General features: G+C 38.7%; 1 protein-coding gene across 1 annotated transcript in view; it reads left to right on the top strand.

Moving 5' to 3' along the window:
- Positions 1-12,308: 12,308 nt before the first annotated feature.
- Positions 12,309-26,102, top strand: part of Abcd2 (ATP binding cassette subfamily D member 2) — a 44,495-nt gene continuing 30,701 nt past the window's right edge. The window contains exons 1-4 of the mRNA XM_052161288.1: positions 12,309-13,643; positions 15,179-15,359; positions 21,595-21,716; positions 25,276-25,441. Of these exons, the coding sequence (XP_052017248.1) occupies positions 12,708-13,643; positions 15,179-15,359; positions 21,595-21,716; positions 25,276-25,441 (1,405 nt within the window). The 5' untranslated portion in view covers positions 12,309-12,707. The remainder of the gene's footprint in view (positions 13,644-15,178; positions 15,360-21,594; positions 21,717-25,275; positions 25,442-26,102) is intronic.

Here is a 26,102-nt window from a genome sequence, read left to right as displayed (position 1 = left end):
TTTGTCAGGAAAAGGCTAAGCATAGTGAGCATTTAAAAACCTCCAAATTAAGAAAAACATTATTTCAGAAAGTTCAAAAGCCCATTAGTTTGAAAAAATTGGCATTAGCATGAACGATCAAGTCTCAACTATAGAACTTTGGAATTACTGTCATATACACATGAGTTTGGGGTAGCATAATCAATATATATTCAAAGCTATTTCATTTTAATTGAAATATTACAGCTAGTAAAGACACTACATCCAACAAGATAACCAATTTACGGGGAAGGGCTTATTTCTATAGTTACCAGCTATTTTCTTCATTTAGGGACTGATAGACTTCCTAATAGAAAGAGTTCATAAAGGTCAAATCCCACATTTGTTTTCAATGAGAGAAGTTGTGAAGACTTCTACAAGACTGTAGTGATGTCCCATCAAGCAATTCTGCAGTAAAACTTATTGTATCATTTTTGTGTGTGAGAACATTGTTCCCAATGAGGGCATACTATCAGATGACCTCTACGAAAATAAATTTACTGTACCCTGCTTCACTCATGTAACAACAAAATGTCAGCAGCCCCTTTGTGAAAGCATCTTAATGCAGATCTAACTATTTTCCAAACATTCCTATCAAGTTTTTTTTAAAGAATAGAACCTCCCCTCCTAACCCATTTCTTTCTGAAAGCCTTGCTAAGAACTAGGTCTTCAATCTCATCATCTACTCATCTTCTTCTCAACTTGCATTGCTTCAGTGGCACCTGCTTTGTGCAGTTTTTGGGGTCCTTTAAGGCTTAGCAACTTCCACTTTCTTGGCTTTGAATTTCCAACACTACTTATGAAGCCTTTCCAGTATTCATCTTGTTACACAGTGTATCTGACTGAATTGGCACATCCTAACTGATACTTCCTAGCTCATTTTCTTGGGTGAGTCACATAATAACTATGCTTTAGTTCCCCATCTACCTCACAAGGTATTTAAAACAACACTTGTTACACATTGCTGATTATTTAAGTTTCTACTAATACATAGATGTAGATAATTCTGAACCCAATATTCTATCACAAGGTGCTTTTTATTAAGTAAAACTCATACACACATACAAAAGCATATACATATACATATATATACATACATACTTATATAATCTATACATACATACGCACATATGTATATAAACCCTGTCTAGGTCATGCTTGTAAAAATGTTCTTGTTAAATTCATTTAGCGTGCTCTGAAGCTGTTCTGAAGGAGAACTCTAACTGTTCTCCAGTCACTTATTTAAATGTTAAGTTGCTAACAGCTCTCAAATTTTTCAACTAAAACAAGCTCCTAGTAACCAAGCCCTCAAAGACAGTTTGAGAAGGGGATTAAAAAAATTCTCAACTGCAGTGGCTTCAATTGGCTGCCAGTGCTCCCTGAGAGCACTCTCTTGCTGAGGGCCCTTTAGAAAACCACAGTAGCTAACCATGTCCTCTCTTGCCTGCTCTCACAGTAGACACAGGAGATAATCAAATTTTCATAATCACTATAGGGCTTCACCCTAGGGAGGCCATCTTTCCAAGAAAAGTTTATTTAAAAATGCATATGTATTTTTTAAAAAAAGTTTTTGCATTTATTTGTGTTTGTGTGTGTGTGTGTGTATGTGTATACACGTATGTATGTGTGACCATATATGCAATTAGATACCAAAGGACAACTTCAGTAGTCAGTTCTCCCCTCCCTCTGTATGGAGTGCAAGGATCAACTCTGGTCATACAGCTTGAAAGCCTGTACCTTTCCTCACTGAATCATCCTGCAGCTCCATACATCCTGATGTTTCCCTTGTCTTAGATTGACTCTATGGTGTGTTGATGTGGGCTAACATCTAAAGGGAGGCTCTCCTCTTTCTAATCTCTGATCAAAACTAAAGTCCTAAGACACTGTAGCCATGTTTTTTCATTCTGTGGTTTAGGCCCCTGATAGTTGATGCCAGAGGTGCAACAGTACTTCACGTTCAGAAAAGCGATGTTAGGCCACGTTTCCTGCAAGACATTGCTTTTGCAACTTCCAGCAGCTACTAAAACATTAATCTCAAAATAACCAAAAAGTTCATGATTTGACAGTAATTGCCTACAGTGTTTATATCTTTAAAACCTCCGTGCAATATTTAATATATATTATTTTAAATTATGTATATGTGCACAAGAGAACAGTTGTCTGTAGAATTCAGAAGAAGGTGTCACATCACCTCGGAGCTGGAGTTACAGTCCATTAATATTCACTTTTTAGAAAGTCAAACTTGTTATAAAATCAACTCAAGCAAATCAGTAGCCTTCCTATACTCAAAGGATAAGCAGGCTGAGAAAGAAGTTAGGGAAATGACACCCTTCACAATAGCCACAAACAATATAAAGTATCTTGGTGTGACTCTAACCAAACAAGTGAAAGATCTATACAACAAGAACTTCAGGTCTCTGAAGAAGGAAATCAAAGAAGACCTCAGAAAATGGAAAAATCTTCCATGCTCATGGATTGGCAGGATTAATATAGTTAAAATGGCAATCTTGCCAAAAACAATCTACAGATTCAACACAATCCCCATCAAAATCCCAACTCAGTTCTTCACAGAGTTAGAAAAAGCAGTTCTCAAACTGATCTGGAATAACAAAAAACCCAGGATAGCTAAAACTATTCTCAACAGTAAAAGAACTTCTGGGGGAATCAGTATCCCAGACCTAAAGCAATACTACAGAGCAATAGTGTTAAAAACTGCATGGTATTGGCACAGTGACAGGCAAGTGGACCAATAGAATAGAATTGAAGACCGAGAAATGAATCCACATACCTATGGTCACTTGATCTTCGACAACGGAGCAGAAAACATCCAGTGGAAAAAAAGATAGCCTTTTCAACAAATGGTGCTGGTTCAACTGGAGGTCAGCATGCAGAAGAATGCGAATTGATCCATTCTTATCTCCTTATACTAAACTCACCTCCAAGTGGATCAAGGACCTCCACATAAAACCAGACACACTGAAACTAATAGAAAAGACACTGGGTAAAACTCTTGAGGACATGGGCACAGGGGAAAAGTTCCCGAACAGAACACCAATAGCTTATGCTCTAAGATCAAGAATTGACAAATGGGACCTCATAAAATTATAAAGTTTCTGTAAGGCAAAGGACACTGTCAAAAGGACAAAATGGCAACCAACAAATTGGGAAAAGATTTTCACCAACCCTCCATCTGATAGAGGGCTAATATCCAATATATACAAAGAACTCAAGAAGTTAGACCCCAGGGAACCAAATAACACTATTAAAAAATGGGGTACAGATCTAAACAAAGAATTTTCACCTGAAGAAATTCGGATGGCCGAGAAGCACCTTAAAAAATGCCCAACATCATTAGTCATTAGGGAAATGCAAATCAAAAGAACTCTGAGATTTCACCTCTCACCAGTCAGAATGGCTAAGGTTAAAAACTCAGGAGATAGCAGGTGTTGGCGAGGATGTGGAGAAAGAGGAACACTCTTCCACTGTTGGTGGGGTTGTATGATGGTACAACCACTTTGGAAATCAGTCTGGCGGTTCCTCAGAAAACTGGACATGACACTTCCGGAGGACCCTGCTATATCTCTCCTGGGCATACACCCAAAGGATTCCCCGGCATATAGTAAAGACACACGCTCCATTATGTTCATAGCAGCCTTATTTATAATAGCCAAAAGCTGGAAAGAACCCAGATGTCCCTCAATAAAGGAATGGATACAGAAAATGTGGTATATTTACACAATGGAATACTACTCAGCAATTAAAAACAATGAATTCATGAAATTTTTAGGCAAATGGTTGGATCTGGAAAATATCATCTTAAGTGAGGTAACCCAATCACAAAAGAATACACATGGAATGCAATCTCTGATAAGTGAATATTAGCCCAGAAGCTCTGAATACCCAAGGCACAATTAGCATAACAAATGACTCCCATGAAGTAGTAAGGAGAAGGTCCTGATCCTGGAAAGGCTTGATTGGAGGGGAGTATCAGAACAGAGAAAAAGGAGAGAGGTGATTGGAGAATGGGCAGAGAGAAGATGGTTTATGGGACATATGGGGAGGGGAAAACTGGGAAAGGGGAAATCATTTGGAATGTAAACAAAGAATATAGAAAATAAAAATATATAATAAAAAAAGAAAGACAAAAAAAGAAAGTCAAATTTGAATACATTACATTATAGTCATGTATCAACTATATCCTAGTAAAGTCTATAAATGAATCCTAGTTTTCTCTAAAGTGTGCTAACAGAACGCTAGCCAAAATAAGTCATTTGTTTTGTTTTACGTTTATGTATTTACTTATTTGTATATACATGTATAAGCATGCACAGCCACACTGCTGCATAGCAGTTTCCTCCAAGATAGAAATGTATTATCCACCCAAGATTGAAAGGGACCATCCAGCAGGCACACAACTTAAATAGCCCCAGGAAATGTGTGAGACTTAGCATATTCACTAGGCACCCTCCCACCCAGAGTAAACAAGGCAAGTAAAACAGAGCAGGCAAGATGACTGGAAGAAAATTAGACTAAGACTAAGTCACTTGGAAAGGACAATCCCCAACCAGTGTAGCTGCCTGCAGGTGTGCAGCAGGTTTCCTGCTTTGCAAGCTGTCACCGATGCAGGGGCAGGGTTTGGTGATGCAGCTGTCCTTGAGCTATTTCTGCTCCTGTAAGTAACCCCTCACCCATATTCTTATACGAAACTTCAATACATTTTGTTGCTTTACCAAGTTGGACTTTGGTACTATCTGTACTTAGATCTGTCATGAGCACTCTATCTGGGGTAAGTAGACATGGATGTCAAGTTGTGTCTCCCCAGAAAAAAATTTTGTCACGAAACACATATCTTGTGTGTGAAGATCAGAGAACACCCTTTCTTTGTTCACTTATCTCCTTTTTAGCAAATGGGTTCCAGGGATTAAACTCAAGTCGTCAGGCTTGGATGATAAACGTTTTTGCATGCTGAGGCATCTCAAGGGTCCGTTTTGCTTTTTGAGATGGTATTTTCTCCACCTGAAATTGGTGGGAATACTCTCACTATAGCCACTCAATGGGGAATTACAGTCATGAGTCCAACTACACACCCATGTACACCTCTGAAATACAATGCTAGCATACTTAACAGAGGTGCTCCTGTTAAAATTACTAGCCATCTTTCTCCCATAAAATTCCTTAGTGATTTATATTAGTATCCTGATATCCCGGAATCTATTTGTGGGAAATATATATCTTTTGTGAGAAATATCTATATCATCTATATCTATGTCTCTGACTCTATATCATCTATATCTATGTCTCTGACTCTATATCATATATAGCAAATATATTATATATACACATATATATCATATATTCACATATATATATATCAAACAAATTAATCCTGATTAACACACTTTATCAAGTTAAATTAGCCTTAAATTATTTCTACCAGAGCACATGTAAGGTAAACTACAATGAACAGTTAAATAAAAAGAGATTGTAAATTTATAATGAATTTTTACATGATTAATCCTGAATACTGAAAATATTACATATCCTTTTTATTCCAGGTAAGTTTTCACTATATTTGTCTTTTTAAAAACAAGCTATGAGCTGGGCATGGTGGTACATGCCTGTAAACCCAGTTCTTTAGAAGCTAATCATTGAGTTTATTGAGATATCAATTGGATTATTGAGTTCCAAGCCACCCTGGGCTAAACAGTGAGATCTTCTCTAAAGTCAAACAAAACTAATAATAATATTTCTTTTTAATAATTTTTAATATCTTTTTAAAATTATAATTTGAAAATACAGTAAATATATATAATACAACTGGGACCAGAGCTGTTTTGGAAGTCCTACATAGATTGCACCCCATGTCCAGGGGTCCTTACTAGAGGATGACGCCTGGAATGGAGAGAAAGCAGCAGCAACCCCGCCCTCAGAGAACCCTCAGAGAACCCGGTGCAGAGTGGAAATCAGAGATTGTTTAGAACCCGGACAGGCTGAGGTTTCCATCCTGGCTTTTACCAGGGAAGGCTGTGACCCTGCCTCGGGGCCTGGGATGATGGCGGCACTCCAGGACCCCACGAGGGATGGGTCTCAACCCCTGCGCACACCTTACCGGGAGCCCCCGACCCAGTTCATCTCTCCAGAGCCTCCCACGCGGGGCGCTCGCAGCTTGCACGCACAGTGAAAGCCACACAGAGGGACCGCAGCCTGCACCTCTCCCAACAGGCACCGCGTGAGAGTGCCTTCCGGTGTGACACCCGGTCTCCCTCAGCGCACTTCCGGTTAGGCCCCCATGGCTGCCATACTTTCCATTGGGCTCTGTGTTGGGCTATCAGTTCACAGGCTGGGCTTGGAAAGGCGACCCGCTACCGATACCTGAATTCGAAGGTGATGACATTGACAACCAACTTTTCACAGCATACCCGAATTCTTGACTTGAATTTGCAGTGCATTTTTAATATTTAGAAAGTATCGTAGTGAAGAATCACCATACCAGACTAACAGTTGTATACGGTTTTTGTGAAACCTTTAAAGAGCTTTACAGAGCTTTGACTGGTTGTGAAAAGCTCCTGAAAAAAAAGGTTCTGTCTTCAGAAAACATTTCTCTTACAAATTATGTTTGTTTAAAATCAAATTTTAATCGAGCAGTGGCAGAGCTCTCCTTTAATCTCAGCACAAGGGAGGCAGAGGCAGGCAGATGTCTGAGTTCGAGTCCAGCCTATTTTACAGAATGGGTATCAGGACAGCCAGGGCTACATAGAGAAAATCTGTCTCAGAGAGAGAGAGAGAGAGAGAGAGAGAGAGAGAGAGAGAGAGAGAGAGAGAGAGAGAGAGAATTCAACAACAACAAAAAAGAAGTTTCTTGTTCCAAAAATTGCCATGATTTCTTCCAGGAAAAAAATATCAAAATATAATACTTATCTAAGTGGCTAAGAACTAGTAGCTAAAATAAATACGTCTTATTTAAAAACATTAATCCTAATTTTATAACAACGACAACAACCCCTACCAAATTTTATCTGTAATGAAATCAAAACAGATGAATTCAGCATTTCAGAAAAATCACTGAGTGTCTGTTAATTTTTTTTAATTAGCCATACAGACAAAGCAGGTACAATAGGTCTGAATCTTCAACTTATGTTCAAAAACTTTGTTGGATAACTGAAAGGGGAAACTTAGCTAATACATTATCTTTTTCTTTTTTCCTTTTGCCTGGAAATAAATGAAAAGTTTGTTGTTTTCTGAGAAGAGTGAAGGACAGAGAGCCTAGGTAAATTCTCTCTTCTCCTAACTAGAGTCCCTCTTTAGTTCTCAGACACAGAGGTACAATGGAATAGGAATCAGGTTACAGATTAACATTAAGACACACACTTAGACAAGCTATTGCTGAATTTTCTTTCACAGCCAATGATAACTCTGTAGAAACATGGGCACAATTGAAATATGAACCTAAGATGTTATCTGTATGCCTTCATTCTGTATGCCTCATAAAAGATACATATAGTTTAAACACCACTATTTAAGAGCTAGTGTATCAGGTAATCTTTTGGGTTTTGAGGACTGTTCAAGAGAACAGTATTGTTCAAGAAAACAGTATTACAAAGAAAATATTATTTATCATTTCTTGAAAAGAAAAAAAATGACCCACTCAACCTTCTTAAAATTTGATTAATTTATCTTTTTACTTCTAAAGATGCCTGGTTTATAATGAAGACAAACTGCAAGATATAGTTGTATATTTTTAGTTCTCTTAATTAGAAAGATGTTTGTTTTATACATTATGAAGCATATTTTGTTAAATATGTATGATTTCCAGCTCTGCTCTTGATATTGGTGATCCATGAAACTATAGCACTTTCTTAGAGCAGAGTGGTTTAATTATTGCATCTAGAAAAAAAATTAAATGAATTTTTATTTCTTTTTATTTTATATACAAGTGTGTGTGTGTGTGTGTGTGTGTGTGTGTGTATGTGTGTGTGATTTTCATGCCTAATATCCTTAGAAGCCATAAGAGGGCATATATTTCCCTGGAACTGGAGTTCTAGACAGCTGTGGGTCACCATTAGGGTGCTAGGATCCTGAGTGATCTGCAAGAGCAGTGAGTGCTTTTAATTGCTTATTCATCTTGCCTCCTGCACTAGTAAATCTGAAACTTTAACATCAGACTACTTTTCTCAGATTATGAATCCCCTTGAGAAAAATGTTAATATTTTTCATATGAAATTACATTAAGTTCGGAGACTTGAGTGGAAATTTTATAATGCTTACAACAATGACAAGTGATTTTTTTTCACTTCTTTTTTTCCTCTCATAGTTTGGAATTCAAACTAATATTAACTTTATTTTTTCTTTCAATAAAAAATTAAAGGAAACCTCGTAACAATCTTAATATCTTACTTTAAAAGAATATGTAACCATGCATTGTTAACAAAACAAATACATTTTGAGCATTCATTCTAGATGGCTTTATCATCGGTCAAACGTGAAGTGGACTACCACAAAACTAGTTAGAATGTATATATTATTTTGTGTGTTCACTCGATACATGAGACAAAGAGATGCAATTAAGGCGAGAAGTATAGAACTGTAGTGTTCCTTAAAAAGCCATTTAATATTCAGGTGTATCCTGCACAAGAACAATTAAAAGTATAGTATAGTATAGTATAGTATAGTATAGTATAGTATAGTATAGTATAGTATATGGACCAGTGACATTATTATAACCTAGCATATGGTATTTTGGTATATTATGTCCAGGAGCACAGTAAATCTCTTTACCATATGGTGAATTCAAATGCATGAGCAATGCTTTATTCTATGACCCTCATGGCTACAATGTTAATAGGCAAGAGGGAAATTTTCAGTTCTTAAATGTGATCCATTGTTGACTAGGATGTTTTGTGGCACATTTTCTGTCTTCTTTCCTCTCAAATTGAATCCTCCTTTTTCTTTGCCTTGAGTCTAATTTTAAATCTTAAGACCCAACCTCCCCACCCCAATTTGGAACATGTAATGTGGGGTTTAGATTATTATAGCTGGGTCTGTGCTAAACTGGCTGACTCTCAAGTCAAATCACACACTGACCCTTTTCCATAATTATAACTGACCTTTAGCCTTCCTTCTCATGCCAATTATTTTGTCTTGGATACTTCCTTCTTATGTAATTCTTTTCACAAGTCTCTTCTGAAATTCAAAGATTGCTTCTGCTACCCCATTATACCCCCAGTATATTTATTATCTGGCCTGCTGTCTTAGTTAGGGTTTCTATTGATATAAAAAGACATCATGACCTTGGGAACACTTATTTAAAAAATTAATTGGGGCTGGCTTACAGTTCAGAGATTTAGTCCATTGTCATCATGACAGGAAGTATGGTAGCACACAGGAAGACATTGTGCAGGAGAGGTAGCTGGGGGTTCTATGTCTTGATCTGAAGGGTGCAGGGAGACCTGGCTTGAGCATTTGAAACCTTAAAACTCATCCCGGTGACATACTTCCTCTAACAAGGCCACATCTAACAGTGCCACTCCCTGGTGACCAAGCATTCAAATACATGAGCCTACATGAGCTTACATCTTTAATGTTCCTTCAACCTAGATTTCCTGCTTGCCGTCCTTTCTCTGATATGGCTGCCTCTTGTTTTCTAGTGATGAATGCTATTTCCTTCAACTGCCAGCTGCTCTCTAACCTAGTCATTCAGCCTGAATGAACATCCTGCCATTAACCTCAGTGAGGTATATCCTGCCCCTGTCCTTTCCAGCTGCAGTTAACCCTGCTAAGTTTAGCTACCAGAAGATGTGACATAAATGATTTAGTTATATGTGTGTAAAAGTGTCTTATTTTTTTCATGCACCAATAGCACGATCCAAGAAATAAAATATTTTGTCAATAACTATTATGACTCCTTGATCTCCACATTTGGGCTTAGAAAAATCAATCCCTTGCCCAGTGTTGAGAATCAAAAACCTCAATGCTTCAAGCACACTGGGCAAACACAAAACCACACAACATCCCAGAAAGTCCTTTATTATTTTTAATTTTTTATGTTAAAATATAATTACATCCCCACCAAACATTTCATCCCTCCAACTCCTCCTATATCCTGCAATTGCTTCTTAAATTTGTGGCCTCTTTTTTTTGTTATTGTTACATATACATACATACACCTGTACATGGGTGCACATGCATACACGCATGCACACACACATATACACACTTGCATAAGTATATAAACAAAACCTACTGTGTCCATTTAGTGTTCCTTGTATGTATAGGAGTTCATGGGTGAGCACTTAGTATGGGGTGACCAGTTAGGGGTCTCCTTCATCCCTAGGGAAGCCTATTTCTCCCGTTCTTAGCTCTCCTTAGTTGCCTGCAGTATTTGTCTAGGAGTAGGGTCTTCTTAAGAGTTCTACTTCCATATTTGCATGGCTTCTGGTGTCATGTTGGCCCTGGTCCTGGTCCTGTTTAAGCAGCTATGCAGTTAAAGGGTCTTGAGGGAAGCTTCCCTGTTATTTCTAGGAGACAAAGTTTCACACAGATTTTTCTGGCCTTCTGACTCTTCCAATCTTCCCACCACTCTACCCTGATGTTCCTGGGCCCTACATGCAGGAGATATTCTGTAGATGTATTAATTGGCAGCCCAGGGAGTCTTAACAACATTGGTTGAGTCTGCTAATATGTTCGTATACCAAAGATATTTGTCATTCATATATTGGTAAATCTGTTGAGTTGGATGCAAATAAATCATCTCTGTATCTTAGATTTAAATATGTATACCAAAGAGCTTAAAAGAATAAAAGAATTCTTATTAAAAGAATACTGTTTTTAAAAAACATTCTTAGTAAAGGCAATTCTTTGTCTCATGCCAATGAACAATAAAGATCACTCAATATAAGGGCTCATGTTCTAGCACAGAGGTTTGCAGACTTCTATACACAATGTTTCTTTAAGCAATTTGACTATTTTGTTTAATGTCTACACCTACTTCATAGAATACCACTGTTCTCATTTTACAGGCAGACGGAAAAGCTGAAGCACAGAGAGGACTAGTAGCAAACACAGAAGTGACCAGTTGTGTGATGTCACAACCACCATGTAGCTATCTTTCGCTTCTTCATTACGGCATGATCCATATGAAGCTGATTCAGGACAGAAGTGCAGGTGTCGAAGTACAGTACTGCCCTGGAACTACCGCGGAAGGATCTAAAGGAAGAGTCTGTGGACAGTAAGGCCTTAGTATAAAATGATTCTTAGCTTAAGGGCCTTTTAACACTGGCAGGTTAAAATGAGCAGTTCTAACTTAACTATGCTGGGCTCTGGATTAAATGCACACCTTCAGGATAAGTCAGTGGTTGTGAAAATAGAAGAGAGGAGCAGAAAAAGGCTCTATCATGCAAAACTACCTTTGCATTGCCTTCAAAAAAAACCTACAAGTTTTTAAAAATATGCAAAGTTTTGCTTGATTATTGATCGTTAAGTCTTCCACTGGGAATGTGAATAATTTTTAAACATTCTTGGTTTTTAGTATACAATAATAATAAAAAAAAACCTTCATAGGAAGAAGCCAGCAGATTATCTCTGAGCCTAAAGAAAAACTTGAAGGAAAAAAATGTCTTGAAGAAATGCATCCCAAAAAATTATTTTCCATCATCAAATCCCAGCTCAATTCCTAGCTGATTAAATTCTTATTATAGGGCTACATTACCTCCAAACAAAAACACAAGGAAGATTTTTTAAGTCACTTTATAAACAAATATTAATGTGTCAGATAACATTGCTAAATATAATCATGGAGCAGAAAGAATTTTATTATCGGGACAAGTTAGTGCAGAGGAGTCTGGGGGAAGAGCTCTGGGTGTTTTCTCTGTTTTCTGTAGTGCACAAGCTTGCCTCCAGTTTATTTACAAGGGACACCCTAAATAGCAACCTATCTAATAGGTTCTGCGAATATCTGAGAAAATCGAAACAAGGGCGAAGGGCGGAAGGGAGGGGTGGAAGGACGACATCTTCTCAACAAAGCATTCTTAAGGATATGTGTTTGCTATTTTGTTTTCTGGCTCTCGCTCTTATCACTCTGGTGTGACTCCTTTCCCTTGGCCAGTTCCGTTAATCCTCTTAAGGCTCCACCCTCCTCTCGCTGGTTCTTTCTCTCTGGGCTCATTAACGCTGCTGCAATCCCTCCTTCCCTCTGCCCTGCCCCTTTGTAGAAATCTTAGAGACGGGATGTATATTCTGAAACTTCTGAGGGTTTCTAAGTGACGCTGAGCATGCTCAGTAGCTCTAAGGGAAGGTTTGTTCTCCAGCAGCTGACCTCAATCGACCTCTCCAGAAATAGATATTTAACTCTCTGAACTCCAGTTTAAGTAAAGGATTTGTTTTGGCTCTCTCTTCATTTTTAAGGTTCAAAGGGAAGAGGCGAGGAGTCTAGGGTCTCACCGCCCACGCAGCCAATGAGAAGCCTGTGGGTGGAGCCTGGCCAGCTCTGGCTGCTGAGGGACTCGCCCCCGGTGGATGCGGTGGAGTTTGAGCTTTGCTGCATCCGTCACTGAAGAACAAAATAAGAGTAAAGAAGACAAGCTGCAGAGCATGGGAGGCTGTGGTGTTTTCTGAAACGTTTGCTGGGCTTTCCGTGGAGCATGAGCTTTTAAAACGAATTCTTTTTAAAGAAACCCATTTGTGTAGCTGGAAAAATGATACACATGCTAAATGCAGCAGCCTATCGGGTGAAATGGACCAGAGCCGGTGCTGCTAAAAGGGCTGCCTGCCTGGTGGCTGCGGCATATGCTCTGAAAACCCTCTATCCCATCGTTGGCAAGCGTTTAAAGCAGCCTGGCCACAGGAAGGCGAAAGCAGATTACCCGCCTGCAGAGAACAGAGAAATACTGCATTGCACGGAGATCATCTGTAAAAAACCTGCGCCTGGACTAAATGCAGATTTTTTCAAACAGCTACTTGAACTTCGGAAAATCCTCTTTCCAAAACTTGTGACCACTGAAACGGGGTGGCTCTGCCTCCACTCGGTGGCTCTAATCTCAAGAACATTTCTGTCTATCTATGTGGCTGGTTTGGATGGGAAAATCGTGAAAAGCATCGTGGAAAAGAAGCCTCGGACTTTCATCATCAAATTAATCAAGTGGCTTATGATTGCTATCCCCGCTACCTTTGTCAACAGTGCTATCAGGTACCTGGAGTGCAAACTGGCATTGGCCTTCAGAACTCGCTTAGTAGACCATGCTTATGAAACCTATTTTGCAAATCAGACTTATTATAAGGTGATAAATATGGATGGGAGGTTGGCAAACCCTGACCAGTCTCTTACGGAAGACATTATGATGTTCTCGCAATCTGTGGCTCACCTGTATTCCAACCTTACCAAACCTATTTTAGATGTAATCCTAACTTCCTATACTCTCATCCGGACAGCTACGTCCAGAGGAGCAAGCCCCATCGGGCCCACCCTGCTAGCAGGACTTGTGGTGTACGCCACTGCTAAAGTACTGAAAGCTTGCTCGCCCAAATTTGGTACGCTGGTGGCAGAAGAAGCCCATAGGAAAGGCTACTTGCGGTATGTTCACTCCAGAATCATAGCCAATGTGGAAGAAATTGCCTTCTACAGAGGACATAAGGTAAGACAGACAGACGTTAAAGTATCGGGTGAAATGAGAGACTGTTCAAGCAGCCACTGCTCTGCTAGATACCATCTGTTGTCTTGTTGACAGACCCACATTCTGAGCATCTTACAGTCCTCTGGTAGCTAAATCGTGCTCAAATACACAAGCCCTCTATATCACCAGCCATTAGAGAATTAGAGAGTCCAAACTTTTTTGAAGTTTCATGAGCATGCCTGTTCTTTTTTAAGTGATCTACATAGCCTCTGTTACTCCAGTATGACTGTAATGAATGAGCTCAGAGACATTTTCTTAAAGCGTAAGTACTAACTTGGTGAAGGGTTCATTTTCATTGTGAAGAAAATGCACATTTGGAAACTAAGAGTAAACCTCTTTTGGAATGAGATGGAGATGTTAGGGAAGTGTCCTTTGTTGTTTTTTTGTGTTCAGGGGGCTGATAACTGCTTTCAAAGAGAAAACAGTTGGGGCAATTTTGCAAGACTGATCAATGGAAGTGTGCGGATTAAGAAATGCAGAGGAGTGTCTAATGAAATCGCATTTCCTTTACTTTTAGCTCATGCTGAGGACATAATTTTGACAGAGATAATTAAATTTTGCCTAGGAGAGAAGTAAAAACTAAGATTAGCGAGGACGGAAGTAGGAAGGAGCACTAGAGTGCTATTTTTAAATGCTACAGATCTTCAACAGTTGAATAATTAGCCCAGTTATGTAAAATTGTAGTGTATTATAGTGGCTTCAGAATGTTGAGTATGATATAAATTGGGGGTAGAAACATCTGAAATACACTATCAATGGTTTGGCAATATAGAGAGAAGTATTTAAAAATATTTTTTTAATTACCAAGCAGAATGATGTTCCTTTTAAAGCATCAAGAATTATCATTATTTCTTTCTCAATAGCAGAAGCAATCCAAAGGAAAAAATCTAAACTAATTTAGGACCTCTATTCCTACCTGGAATTTGCCTTGTGTGTTGTGTCCTGATTTGCTTTTTTTTTTTTAAGCATTGAGCTCAGTGTAAATTAGTAGATTCCTCACTTAAAAGACAAAACCTGGGAAACTGAGCCAATTCAAATTAGTCTAGTTATACATGTTTTGTTTGTTTTCAGATATTTTTGGTGTTCTCGAGAATGAAGTTTAACAATGCTTACTTGTATCTTCATAAAGTATTTAAGTATAACATCCCTCTCTCTACCTGTCTTTCTCTGTCTAATTGTTGAGAATTATACCCAACGCCTTATGTATAATAGCAATAGGCTAGTGTTCTAACACTGAGCTATCTATGATCCTGTCTCACTCATGTGTATTTCAAATAATGTTATATTTACTAGATAAAGTGTTTCTTAAGTAATACTAAATTATAACTAATTCTAATATCTAGTCACATTCATTAGTTGTAGAACTATATCAACAGTGACTATACTAAATACAGGAAAATTGCATATCTACATCATGAAAGAGAATCTTCAGCAATGACAATGTTTATTTCCATAGCTCATGCTGGATTCATTCTTATCTTTTTCTCCCTTTTTAGGTAGAAATGAAGCAGCTGCAGAAATGTTACAAGGCTTTAGCTTCCCAGATGAACCTGATTTTATCCAAGCGTTTATGGTACATCATGATAGAGCAGTTCTTGATGAAGTACGTGTGGAGCAGCTGTGGCCTGATCATGGTGGCTGTCCCCATTATCACTGCTACGGGCTTTGCAGATGGCGGTAATGACACTCATGCTTAATCTTAAATATGCGTTTAACGTTGTTTCTCTTGAAGATGCCACTGCGTGTTCCATGTGTTACTGTGTGGACAGCTAATACCTGCTGTTGCTTGTACTCAGAAACAGTGACAGTTTTAATATTCAATCATCAGGCCACCAGTATGAAAGAAGCAACAGAGGTCAAGGGACCTTACCAAGGAGGTCTGTGACACCGTATACTGACCAATGACTTTTCAGTTTACATCTAATCACAAATCAAATCAGTTATTTTCAGAAAGAGTATGGCATAAGCAAACCTCATGGTTTGTTCTTAACATCCAGAGGATTAAGCATATCAGTTTTCTATAACTGAATTTGTCCTGATTTGTGATTTGAAAGCTGATTGGCTACTTTAGATGATCAGAAATGTTATCTCAGGGTACGTGTAAGCATCATGGAATGGGTTCTCCTCTATTTGTAGTAGTATTGCCATCTTCCTATGACATGATTTGATGATGTTTAGGTGATGGGGCTTATCTGTTACATAATTCGAACCTATCACTGTCTCTACAGTTTTTACCAACACTTTTTTTCGTTGGGTATAACTAAGAAAGGTAAGGGCAAGAGAGACAATGTTGTGGTGCTCTTTCTGTATGAAAGTTTCAATCTTTACTGGCAGGAATAAAAGGGTTACAGTTAGAGTTCAGCTTCCATAGTTTCATAGTCAAGAATTTAGCCAAGTGCAGAGCAGAAATTGGAGTCTAAAGCAAAAGCAAAGAAAATCTGTCCATGACAAACACATACCTTTTATTCTCTGCAGAACTCACTGTAACAACTATTTCCATAGCCTTTGCATCACATGAAGGATTGCAGATAATCTGGAGTTATTTAAAGAACATGGGGTGATATAAACCCTGAAATCACTACAGTGGCTTCTCTAAGCAACTTGCCACAGATAGATCTCAGACTCTTCAGGGTCCCTGAACCAGCCTCCCCATCCTCCACAGATGAGAAAGAATGGCTGTACTTGATGAAGGAGGATTTTCTGTTCTCCAAAAATAAAATATCCCCCCTCTTTAGAAACTACTCGATCAAACATTTAAGACTGAGCCTAAAGCAGAGTTTTGAGAGAAACAGAGTTTGATTTCAAACCTGGCCCCAGTGATTCCCACAGAGACCCTCTTAGTCACATCCAGCTCTCCCAAGCCTTGCTTCCCTCTTCTGGAAAAGTAAAACTGGAAAGGCTATTTTGGAGGGGTTTGTGAGACTTCGCACAGAGTTGCTTATGAAGGACATAGCTGTACCTGATTTGTGGTAGTTGTTATTAAAAAACAAAAGACAACACTTGGAATAATTTGGAGTCTTTTATAGTTGTTTACATATAATTAAGTCTTAATGGCTATTGTTTAGATTAAGGTAATAAACAAGTGACAATATAATATTTTTATTTTTAAAGTTACATTAGTGGTTTAGTTTACTTTTATTTTGGCAAAAAGTTCATTTAAATCATTATTAAGCTAAATATGTTCATTTAGGGGAACTGTGACCTGTCGGTACTTCTTTGTGGACAGCACTAACACCATAATAAATATACTCCACAAGTAAACTGCCAAATAGGAAGTGTGGAAATTAAATTTTATCCGTTTTTATGTGTTCAGATTTACCAAGATATCATTTTAAATTTCTACTGTAAAAGGTATTCTTAGTATTCAAGACAAAAATCCTTTTGTAAAGAAAGAACTACTTTTCCAAAAGAGTGTTTACAGTAAAAGAAAGAAGACACTGAGAAATGCACACCCTTAAGATTTGCTGAGAAATTGGCAAAATATAAATTGAAAAGTTATTTCTTAAACTAATAACAATCATCAAAAGCTTCCCTATCTAATCCACATTAGATATAATACCCACAGAAGACTATAATACAATGTCGTTGGCAGTGTTTGGTCTTATTAGAAACCCCTCGTGTAATACACACAGAATAGAAAAAAAATGCAGCTATTAATGGTGACAAATTAACCCCTCAGAGGTTAGTAAGAAGTAAACATGTATGCTGTGAAACTAACTAGCTCACTTACCAAGAGGTAATGAGGTGTCTAAAAATAAAGCTGACAATAGCAGGCGAAAAAAACATCTGATGATTCAATTGGTAGTGAAACAAAGTAGCATGTAAAGCTCATTCCAAAGAACATCTGGTAGATGTGGGCAACTGAAAATCCCAGCAGAAGACAAAGGACCATCTGCAGAATGATACATGAGAATGTTTCAAAGTCTGGAGAAATGAAAAGTTGCTATGTGTGAACATGTGCTCAGGCTGCTAAATATATTTGACTTCTGGTGACCTATCCAAGTGAAAATATCATTTCACTCAGTGAAAATAACTTTTTTCACATACTGATATCAGTTTCAGGTTTCAGGTCTAGGAATTACACGCCATATTCTCTAATCTAGTCTCACATTTTCATGTAAGCCCAGGTGTGGTGGTGTGGTGGTGTGGTGGTGCAATCCTTTAATCCCAGAACTATGGAGGGAGAGGCAGATGGATTTCTAAGAGTCCCCGAACATCCTGGATCTACAAAGGGAGCTCCAGGACAACTAGGGCTACGTAGAAAAGACCTTGTCTCAGAAAATACATATAACATAAACTTAATCCCTTAGTTGCCTCTTGTGTTACAGATAAAATAATTGCATGATACTATATTTCAAGGCATAAGAAAGTGGCAGGGATGGAGGTGGCAGTGGCAGAGAGGGAATGTGGGGGTTGGGAGAGGGAGCTCTGAGTGAATGGATGGCTGAGTCACAGCCCAGTGGCTGAGAGTACTGGCTGCCCTTACAGGGAACTGAGGATTAGTTCCAACACCTCTATTGAGTGGCTTACATATGTGAGAATTTCTAGTTCCAAGGTTCCTTTTCTGGTCTGCATGGGCAGCAGCTCTCCTCACACGTACGTACTCACCTGTCCCCACATACATAACATAATTAAAATATATAATAAGCTGGGCAGTGGTGGCACACGCTTTTAATCCCAGCACTTGGGAGGCAGAGGCAGGCAGATTTGTGAGTTCAAGGCCAGTCTGGTCTACAGAGTGAGTTCCAGAACAGCCAGGGCTATATAGAGGAACCCTGTCTCAAAAATACACACACACACACACACACACACACACACAGAGTTATTAATATATAATATAATAATATGATATATAATATAATAATTAGTAATAATATATAATTAATAATATAATATGTAATATGATTATATGTAATTATTATATATATTAAAAGTTTCCAAGGACAAAACAGAGTAGCAAAGGGAAAAAGAGGGTGAATAATTGCAAGAGGAAAATGGGTATGGGGTGGGGACAGAAAGAGAGGAGGAGTAACCTTGGCCTGATGGAACAGTTAACCAAGCTTTGGGAGGACTATATAAATGTATAGACCTTAGTTTTCTTGACTGTGTGGATAACAGTACGCATCATTCCGAGCTGCTGTGAAGTTATAATGTGCAGGTATGCTTTGAAATCGTGTGCTTTGTAAGTAGTAAGAAGTCAAGTGTTTGCTCTCGTCAGCTCTTAATATATTTCTGTCATCTCTGGAATGAGAGTCCTTGGGCTTAAATACAGACCGTTCTGCTTACAAGTGGCCCTGTGAACGTCATTCTTCGTTCCTGTGGTTCAAACCCCTCCTATTCAAACTAGGGGAACTTCACAGGTTTGCCCCAAGGCTCAAAACGAAGCTTAGTGTGCTGCCTGCTCAGGTGAAGTGATTAGTGGCCATTTGCTGGTATCTTTAATGTTGCTGAAAGGAGCAAGGAACTAGGAAGTCAGAAGTAGGAGCTGTTTGGGTCAGTGTTTCTCAACACGACCCCTTTGGGACTGAATGACCTTTCACAGGGATCACCTATCCGATACCCTGCATATCCAATATTTACATATAATTCATATCAGTATCAAAATTACAGTAGTAGCAAGGAAAATAATTTTCTGATGGAGGGTCACCATGACATGAGGAACTGTATTGAAGGGTCACAACATTCAGAAGGTTGAGAAGCACTGGGTTTGGAGAACGAAGCTGTATGATTTTTATCCATGGGTGAAAAAGATAAGCAGCTCTGTTGTAGATTGTCCTAGGTCATCACCCCTTTACAACGCCAAGTGAATGTTCATGGTTAGGATAGGCTATTTATACTTAAAACAAAAATTACTTCTAGAAGCATACTGTTTTTTTCCCTTCAGAAGAGGGCCTCAGAGCCTCTAATCTAGAGCTCCTGGATTGTCTAAATTCACATAGGAGCCCTAGGGATAGAGACACTATGTAACTCCTGATGTGACCACAGTCACCACATTGAAACTTGCTCTGTAAATTGACAGGAGGAACTGATGAGCTAATCACTGAAGTGGAAACATCCTAGAATTTGATTATTCTTCTGTTTATTATTTTAAGGCTATGTATCCCTTTCTTTGTACTAAGAGAAAGGCAGATTTCAGAGGAAAATGTGTTAGGGTGACTTTGTTCTCCACCAAAGAATCAAATTGTGCTGAGAAATGAATAGGTGAGCAGTTTAAACCATGGGTTCCTATGCGACACTAAGCAGTCTGCCCTTATCAGAGAGGTCAGGCAGTTGACGGCTACAGGCAGGACTAAAGTTACTGGCACCTGCTTCCGTGCGGCCTACAAAAGAACAGGGCAGTTTAAAAGTTACACACTGTGGGAAGATATTTATTTTACTGCTAAAAGCATGAAGCAAACCCAGAAAGCATTAATCTGCCAAAGCAACATGGAAGCAATAATTCCATATCAACCTTTATCCCTCCGTGCAATTGATTTGTACCAGTGAAAGGCCAAACCCCTTTTAACCCACATTCATAAAATCCAGAAATCAGGTTAGCCAGATGGCCAAAACCTAAGCCTTTTCTTAGTTTTAGCTCAAGTGGAACTCACTATTTCAGTAGCTGGTTGAGAATCCCCTGGATTTCTCTTATTGTTAAGTGAATCTCATTTTGCATTTACGTATATTTTGAAAGTAGAGGCAAGCATTTACTACACCTGTAACTCCAGAACCCAGGAGGCTGAAGCTGAGGATCACAAGACTAGGACAGTTCGGGTTATAGAGAGAGAAGAATCAAATGTGTAAACTCCAAAGGACTGACAGAGAAGGGCCTGTCAGTGATTCAGCGGAGCTACAGACTGATACGTGTGTGGGAAAGGAGAAAAATATCAACATTATTAGGGCCAAAGCTGTTCAAATTCCTGTTAAAGAAACCATACCATATGTTTTCTGTATGCTTGTTAATAGGTTGGTATAAGTGTGTGGGCACATGGTATATATATATATACATACATATATATATATATATACATGTTTGAATGAGTCTGTGCATGTGTGCATCTGAGTGCATGGGTGCATACCGGTGCATGCATATAAAGACCAGAATTCAATGTCAGGCATCTGTTGAGATAACTCTCCACTATTATTCTTTGTTTACTTTTAATTTTTAAAATAATATGTTTTACTATTTTAAAATATCATATGTGTATACATAGATTTATTACTGGGTGTGTCCCTGTGTATGTATGAATGCGGGCACATCTGTACTGCATCATGCCTGTGGTGGTAAGAAGGCAGCTTTTGGGAGTTGGTTGTCTCCTACCGTGTAGGTTCTGGGGATCAAACTCAGGAATTAGGCTTGGTAGCAAGTGATTGTACCCACTGAACCATCTCAGCAGCAGCCTCTTTGCCGCCTTTCTTCTTCTTTTAAACCTGAGGCTCATTGATTTTTGCTGGCTGGCCAGGGAGCTTGAGAGCCTCCTGTTCCTCCGATGCTAAAGTGAGCACTGTGCCCAGGTGTTTTTAAACAGTAGGGGTACAGGAAATCCAAACTTGGGTCCACACACCCACACAGAGGCACGCAGTCACTGTTGCAGCCACCTCAAGTGAGCACTTGGACTGAGAATGTCAGGAGAGTTTGTTACACAGTTTTCATAGTTAGCAAGAGCGTGGGTACAGGAAAAGTGCAAAGGAAGCTGAATGAAATAACCTAATTGATTTATTTGTGCTAACTTTTGTTCTAAAAAAATAGACAGAAGGAAAATTCTAATAAAAGCTAACACATGTAGTTATATTTAATAATATAATAAAAAAGTATAGTTTTAGGAAACTGCTGATGGTTATGAAATATTGTTATTTTAGCCATTATTTAATTGGTATAAAATAAGACAGCAATTTGAGGACAAACCTCAATAGTTCTGTGATTTTCTCGTAGATCTGGAGGATGGTCCAAAGCAGGCTATGGTTAGCGATCGGACAGAGGCCTTTACCACTGCCCGGAACTTATTGGCCTCTGGAGCTGATGCAATTGAAAGGATTATGTCTTCATACAAAGAGGTATTTTTATTTCTTGCAAATTTGCTTAAAATATGAATACATTTGAAAATAAAGCAAAGTGTAAATTATGAAATATGCACAACAATTTTAGAAACAAGTTTCTTCCCCTTCCCCCCTCCTCAAAACTGCCAAGAGTATAATTGATGTCAAGGGAAGCAACTCTGAAGTGAGGGTTCTGTTATTCTGTTATTCCTACTTACAAGCATGATTTCGCTTTTAAATGAAGGCGGGGGAAGGAATCGCTTTTGTGTGGCCTCGAGAGGCCATGCGTCAGTTCCACTCATCGTTTACAAGTCACGTGATCTCCTCCAGCTTCCTGTTTGTCCGTATCCCTGTTTTTGTACTTGTAAATTGGAGTCGTGACAATAATGATTTTGTAGGGTGTTGAAAGTTCATAATGTGAGGTGCCTAGGCCAACGCGTTTCAACACTCGATGGGTGTTAGTGAATAACACCAGCTGTATATCTTGCAAGCTTTGTTCATCCTACACTGATGATGTCTCGCCAGTAGCATGACTCCACTTCTTCTCGCCACCTTTGAAGCATCCGGATGGGCTTCTCTATCTCTCTCACATTACTACAATAGGCTTCTTCCCCTGATCCGGACCCTGGGCTCTCTGAGAGCAGGAGCCATCCTACACATCTTTGTATTGCTACTATCCATTCTAATACTTAGGTATGTGGCTAAGAAGTAGTTTTTCAAAGAATAATGAAAAAAGACCTGTAGCTACAACTAGGTTAAGATCAAAATGGCTGGGCAATTCGGATATTTCTAAAATTCTATTAATTAGTTTTGTAGATAATAAAGCCAAATGAATTGCTAGAGTACCACAGAGTATGATATGACTTCAAAGTTTCTGAAGTTTCTTTCAGAACTGATCTATGGAATTGGATTTCATATTTCACCATAAAACTAATGGTTCAGTGCCACTTATTAAAAATACTCATATTTTAAAAATTCAAACGGTAATTTTAACCACCTGGGGACTTAGCTTTGGGAACAAATTTTTCCATGTAGTTAATTTTAATATTTAAATTATTATTATAGCTATTATTATTATTTTAATTATTATTAAAATTAAAGGACAAAAAACATTACCCATCTCACATCACAACATGCTATGTCACAGGACTACCACCTAACCCTTCTAGATTATCTCTGATGATAAAAATGACTTTATTTATCCCGACTTCTTATGCTTTGAATGTAAGAATGCTCACTCTTAGAAGCCCTGAGCTTCTAAGACAAGAAAAGAAATCACTGTGTCTTCTCTACCAGCTCTCGGGGAGCGGAGCTTCCTCCTCTTCATTCAGGAATCTACCACAAACCCCTGGTGTCCCAAAGCATTCCAGTCTTATACTCTTAGACACTCCTGTATCCACCCTAGTCTACTTACCCATTGCTTCCTGCTCATTTTGAATCTCTCAGTAACCTTAGTCTTTTATTTTTCAATGCCAATATTTATGTTTGCCCAATGTGCTGCTTGATTTTTGTCAACCCGACACCAAGCTGGCCATAAGTAGAAAGAGGGAAACTTAATTTAGACAGTGCCTACACTCAGACTGGCTTGTAGGCAAGTCTGTGTGGAGTACCATATTGGTTAACACTTGCTGTGGAAGGCCTAGGCCGCTGTGGGTGGGCAGTGCCACCGGTTACTCCAGAGCAGGTCCTGGGCTGTATAAGAAAGTACACTGAGCATGCCTGGGAGCAAACCTGGGAGCATCATTCCTTCATGGCCTCGGCTTCACTTCCTGCCGTGACTTCTGCCCTGGCTTCCCCTCAGTGATGGAGTGTGACCCATGAGCTATAAAATGAAATAACCCCTCTCCTCCTCAGGTTGCCTTTGGTTATGCTGTTTTACCACGTCAGTAGAAATCCTAAGACACCCACGTTTCTTTTATGTCTGCATTTTGTTAAACCATCCCTCCCTTTGCTTCTACTTAATAGCTCAAGACTTTCTTTCAGATAACATCTCAGAAGTCATCCTTTAGATAGCCATAACATCAAAATACACCAATAAATGGTCAAATTACAGCTTTCCCTTCAGTCAAAGGCCTGTAACACTAGCACCCATTCATTATAGGTTAAGCTTTACACAGAAAGATCTCAGCAGCCATCTGCCTGCATCTGTGGGTTAACCTACAGATGACAGTTAGGAGGAGACATGCGTACTTATTGGTGTCAGGTTCCCAGTTCTTTTGCTGGGGCAAATGATATGGATAAGACGAGTCACCTTTCACAGCCCCCCTGAAAGCAAGCTGTTCATGCATAATCGAAAAACAGCAGGAGCTTGCCCCAGATGGACAGCTGGCAGAACCGGAGCAAGGCATCGTTCTGCAGAGCTCTGTGAACTAAAAGATCTTATAATCTTAGCTAGAAAAACAATCATGTATTTATAGTTTTCCTTGAGCATTTAAACTACATCTGGCTCAGAAAGAAGCCAGAATGTGGGGCTGATAGTGAGAAGGTGCCAGACGCCTCTGACCAGGCTCACTTTTGCAACCAGTGCCCTCTAGCACATATGTTCCTCTGCCCAAGCAGGGACTTTGGCAATATTTGACTTAGAAACATTCATTTATAAATAAGGGGGAGAAAAGTATTTTTCTGCTATTTGTGATATTCATATCCACATGTGCCTAAACACACAGGCTCACTGATGCTACTTACGCTTAGGGAAAATGCTTCAGATTATATTTGGAGACAACACATATAGCTGAATGAGTTGTTCACTTTTGAAAATTTAACCGGTAAATAGAATTAGAACTAGTGTCATTGTTCTGTTTCACGTTTTTGAATAATTCTGCGTATCCATGGAGGCATGAACCCAGGGCAGCTTCATGTATGCTAGATCAATCTTAGACCTCTAAGGCAGATACACAGCCTGATAATTTATTTTAGATAGAATGAGGGGATGGGGTAATAAATGGCAACACATGCTTTTAATCCTAGGACTTGGATGCGGGACAGGCAGAGCTCTGTAAGTCTAAGGCCAGTCCGAACTACGTAGTGATACTCGAAATCAAAAACAAAGAAACTAACCAACAAAAACAAATATAAAGAGAGTCAAATCAAAAAATGTGACTAAAAGACCCTCATGACTCATTAAGAGCTTCTCATTTCACGTTGAACACTAAAGTAAATCAACCTATGCCTTCCTTTACTGTCCGCACTACGGCCCTTGCTACTCTTCCCTTCAGTCGTCTGATATATTGGGAGTATTTTTTGTCATACGTAATAAAGTAGAATCTTTAGCAACAAATCAAGAAGTTTACACAGGGCTGGAGAAATGGCTCAGTGGTCAAGAGCACTGACTGCTCTTCCAGAGATCCTGAGTTCAATTCTCAGAAACCACATGGTGGCTCACAACCATCTGTAATGGGATCCGATGCCCTCTTGTGGTGTGTCTGAAGAGAGCAATGGTGGTGTACTCATATGCATAAAGTAAATAAGTAAACAAATTTAAAAATTTTTCTAAAAAAAGTTTATATAGTACACTTTTTTAAAAAAATATGTCGACTATCATGGCTCTATTAACTCATTCTTTATATGTTGATTTTAGATCACTGAACTAGCGGGCTATACTGCTAGAGTATACAATATGTTCTGGGTCTTCGATGAAGTGAAGAGAGGAATTTATAAGAGAACTGTCACTCAGGAGTCAGAAAACGATAGCAAGAATGGAGGTAGCTCCAAGCAATCCCTCAGCGACACCCTGGCCATCAAAGGTAATTCACTTCAGGGTTTGGGTTTGCATTGCTTTGTTTGTTTGGTTTGTTGTTTTTCCATTTTCCTTACAGGTGATTGTCATTTTATGAAAAGAACTAAAGGTTTCTTCTTTAGGAAAGAGCTTTTAGTAGTTACAAGAAACTAGTATTTAAATGACAGTAGTTACAAGAAACTAGTATTTAAATGACGAACGTTATTTACATATTTAAACAGCAGTGTCTGTGTTAGTGTTGCAGTTGGAGTGGCAGTGAGGAATCTTGGAGCCCTAAGAAAACAGGAAACTTAATCTCAGGAAATTGTTTGTATTGTATTTGCTGACAGCACAAATGGCTGAGCGAACTGTCTGCTTTTAAATTTTGAACTAATAAATAGTGCTAGTGCCATATTGTTCCTCATTATTCTGGGTTTCTAAATGTTTATCATTATTGAACTATTTCACTTCTTGATTCCATTCTTGCAACAGTGTGCTTTTTTATCTTGTGGGAAATAGGGGAACAGACTAACTCTAAACGGTGTGACTAAGTCATATCAGATATAGTTTATATCTACTAGGATAGAGATATTGATACTTGATTATAAAATTATTTTATCAGAAAGTCTCTTTAAATAGATTAAAATCATAGAGATATTAAATTAAACTCATGTATATTTTTTCTATGA

The sequence above is a fragment of the Apodemus sylvaticus genome, chromosome 17 (assembly GCF_947179515.1).
Source record: "Apodemus sylvaticus chromosome 17, mApoSyl1.1, whole genome shotgun sequence".
In the NCBI taxonomy this organism is placed as follows: domain Eukaryota; kingdom Metazoa; phylum Chordata; class Mammalia; order Rodentia; family Muridae; genus Apodemus; species Apodemus sylvaticus.
Note: the sequence above shows the minus strand (reverse complement) of the source record. Positions and strands in the feature narration are given on the sequence as shown.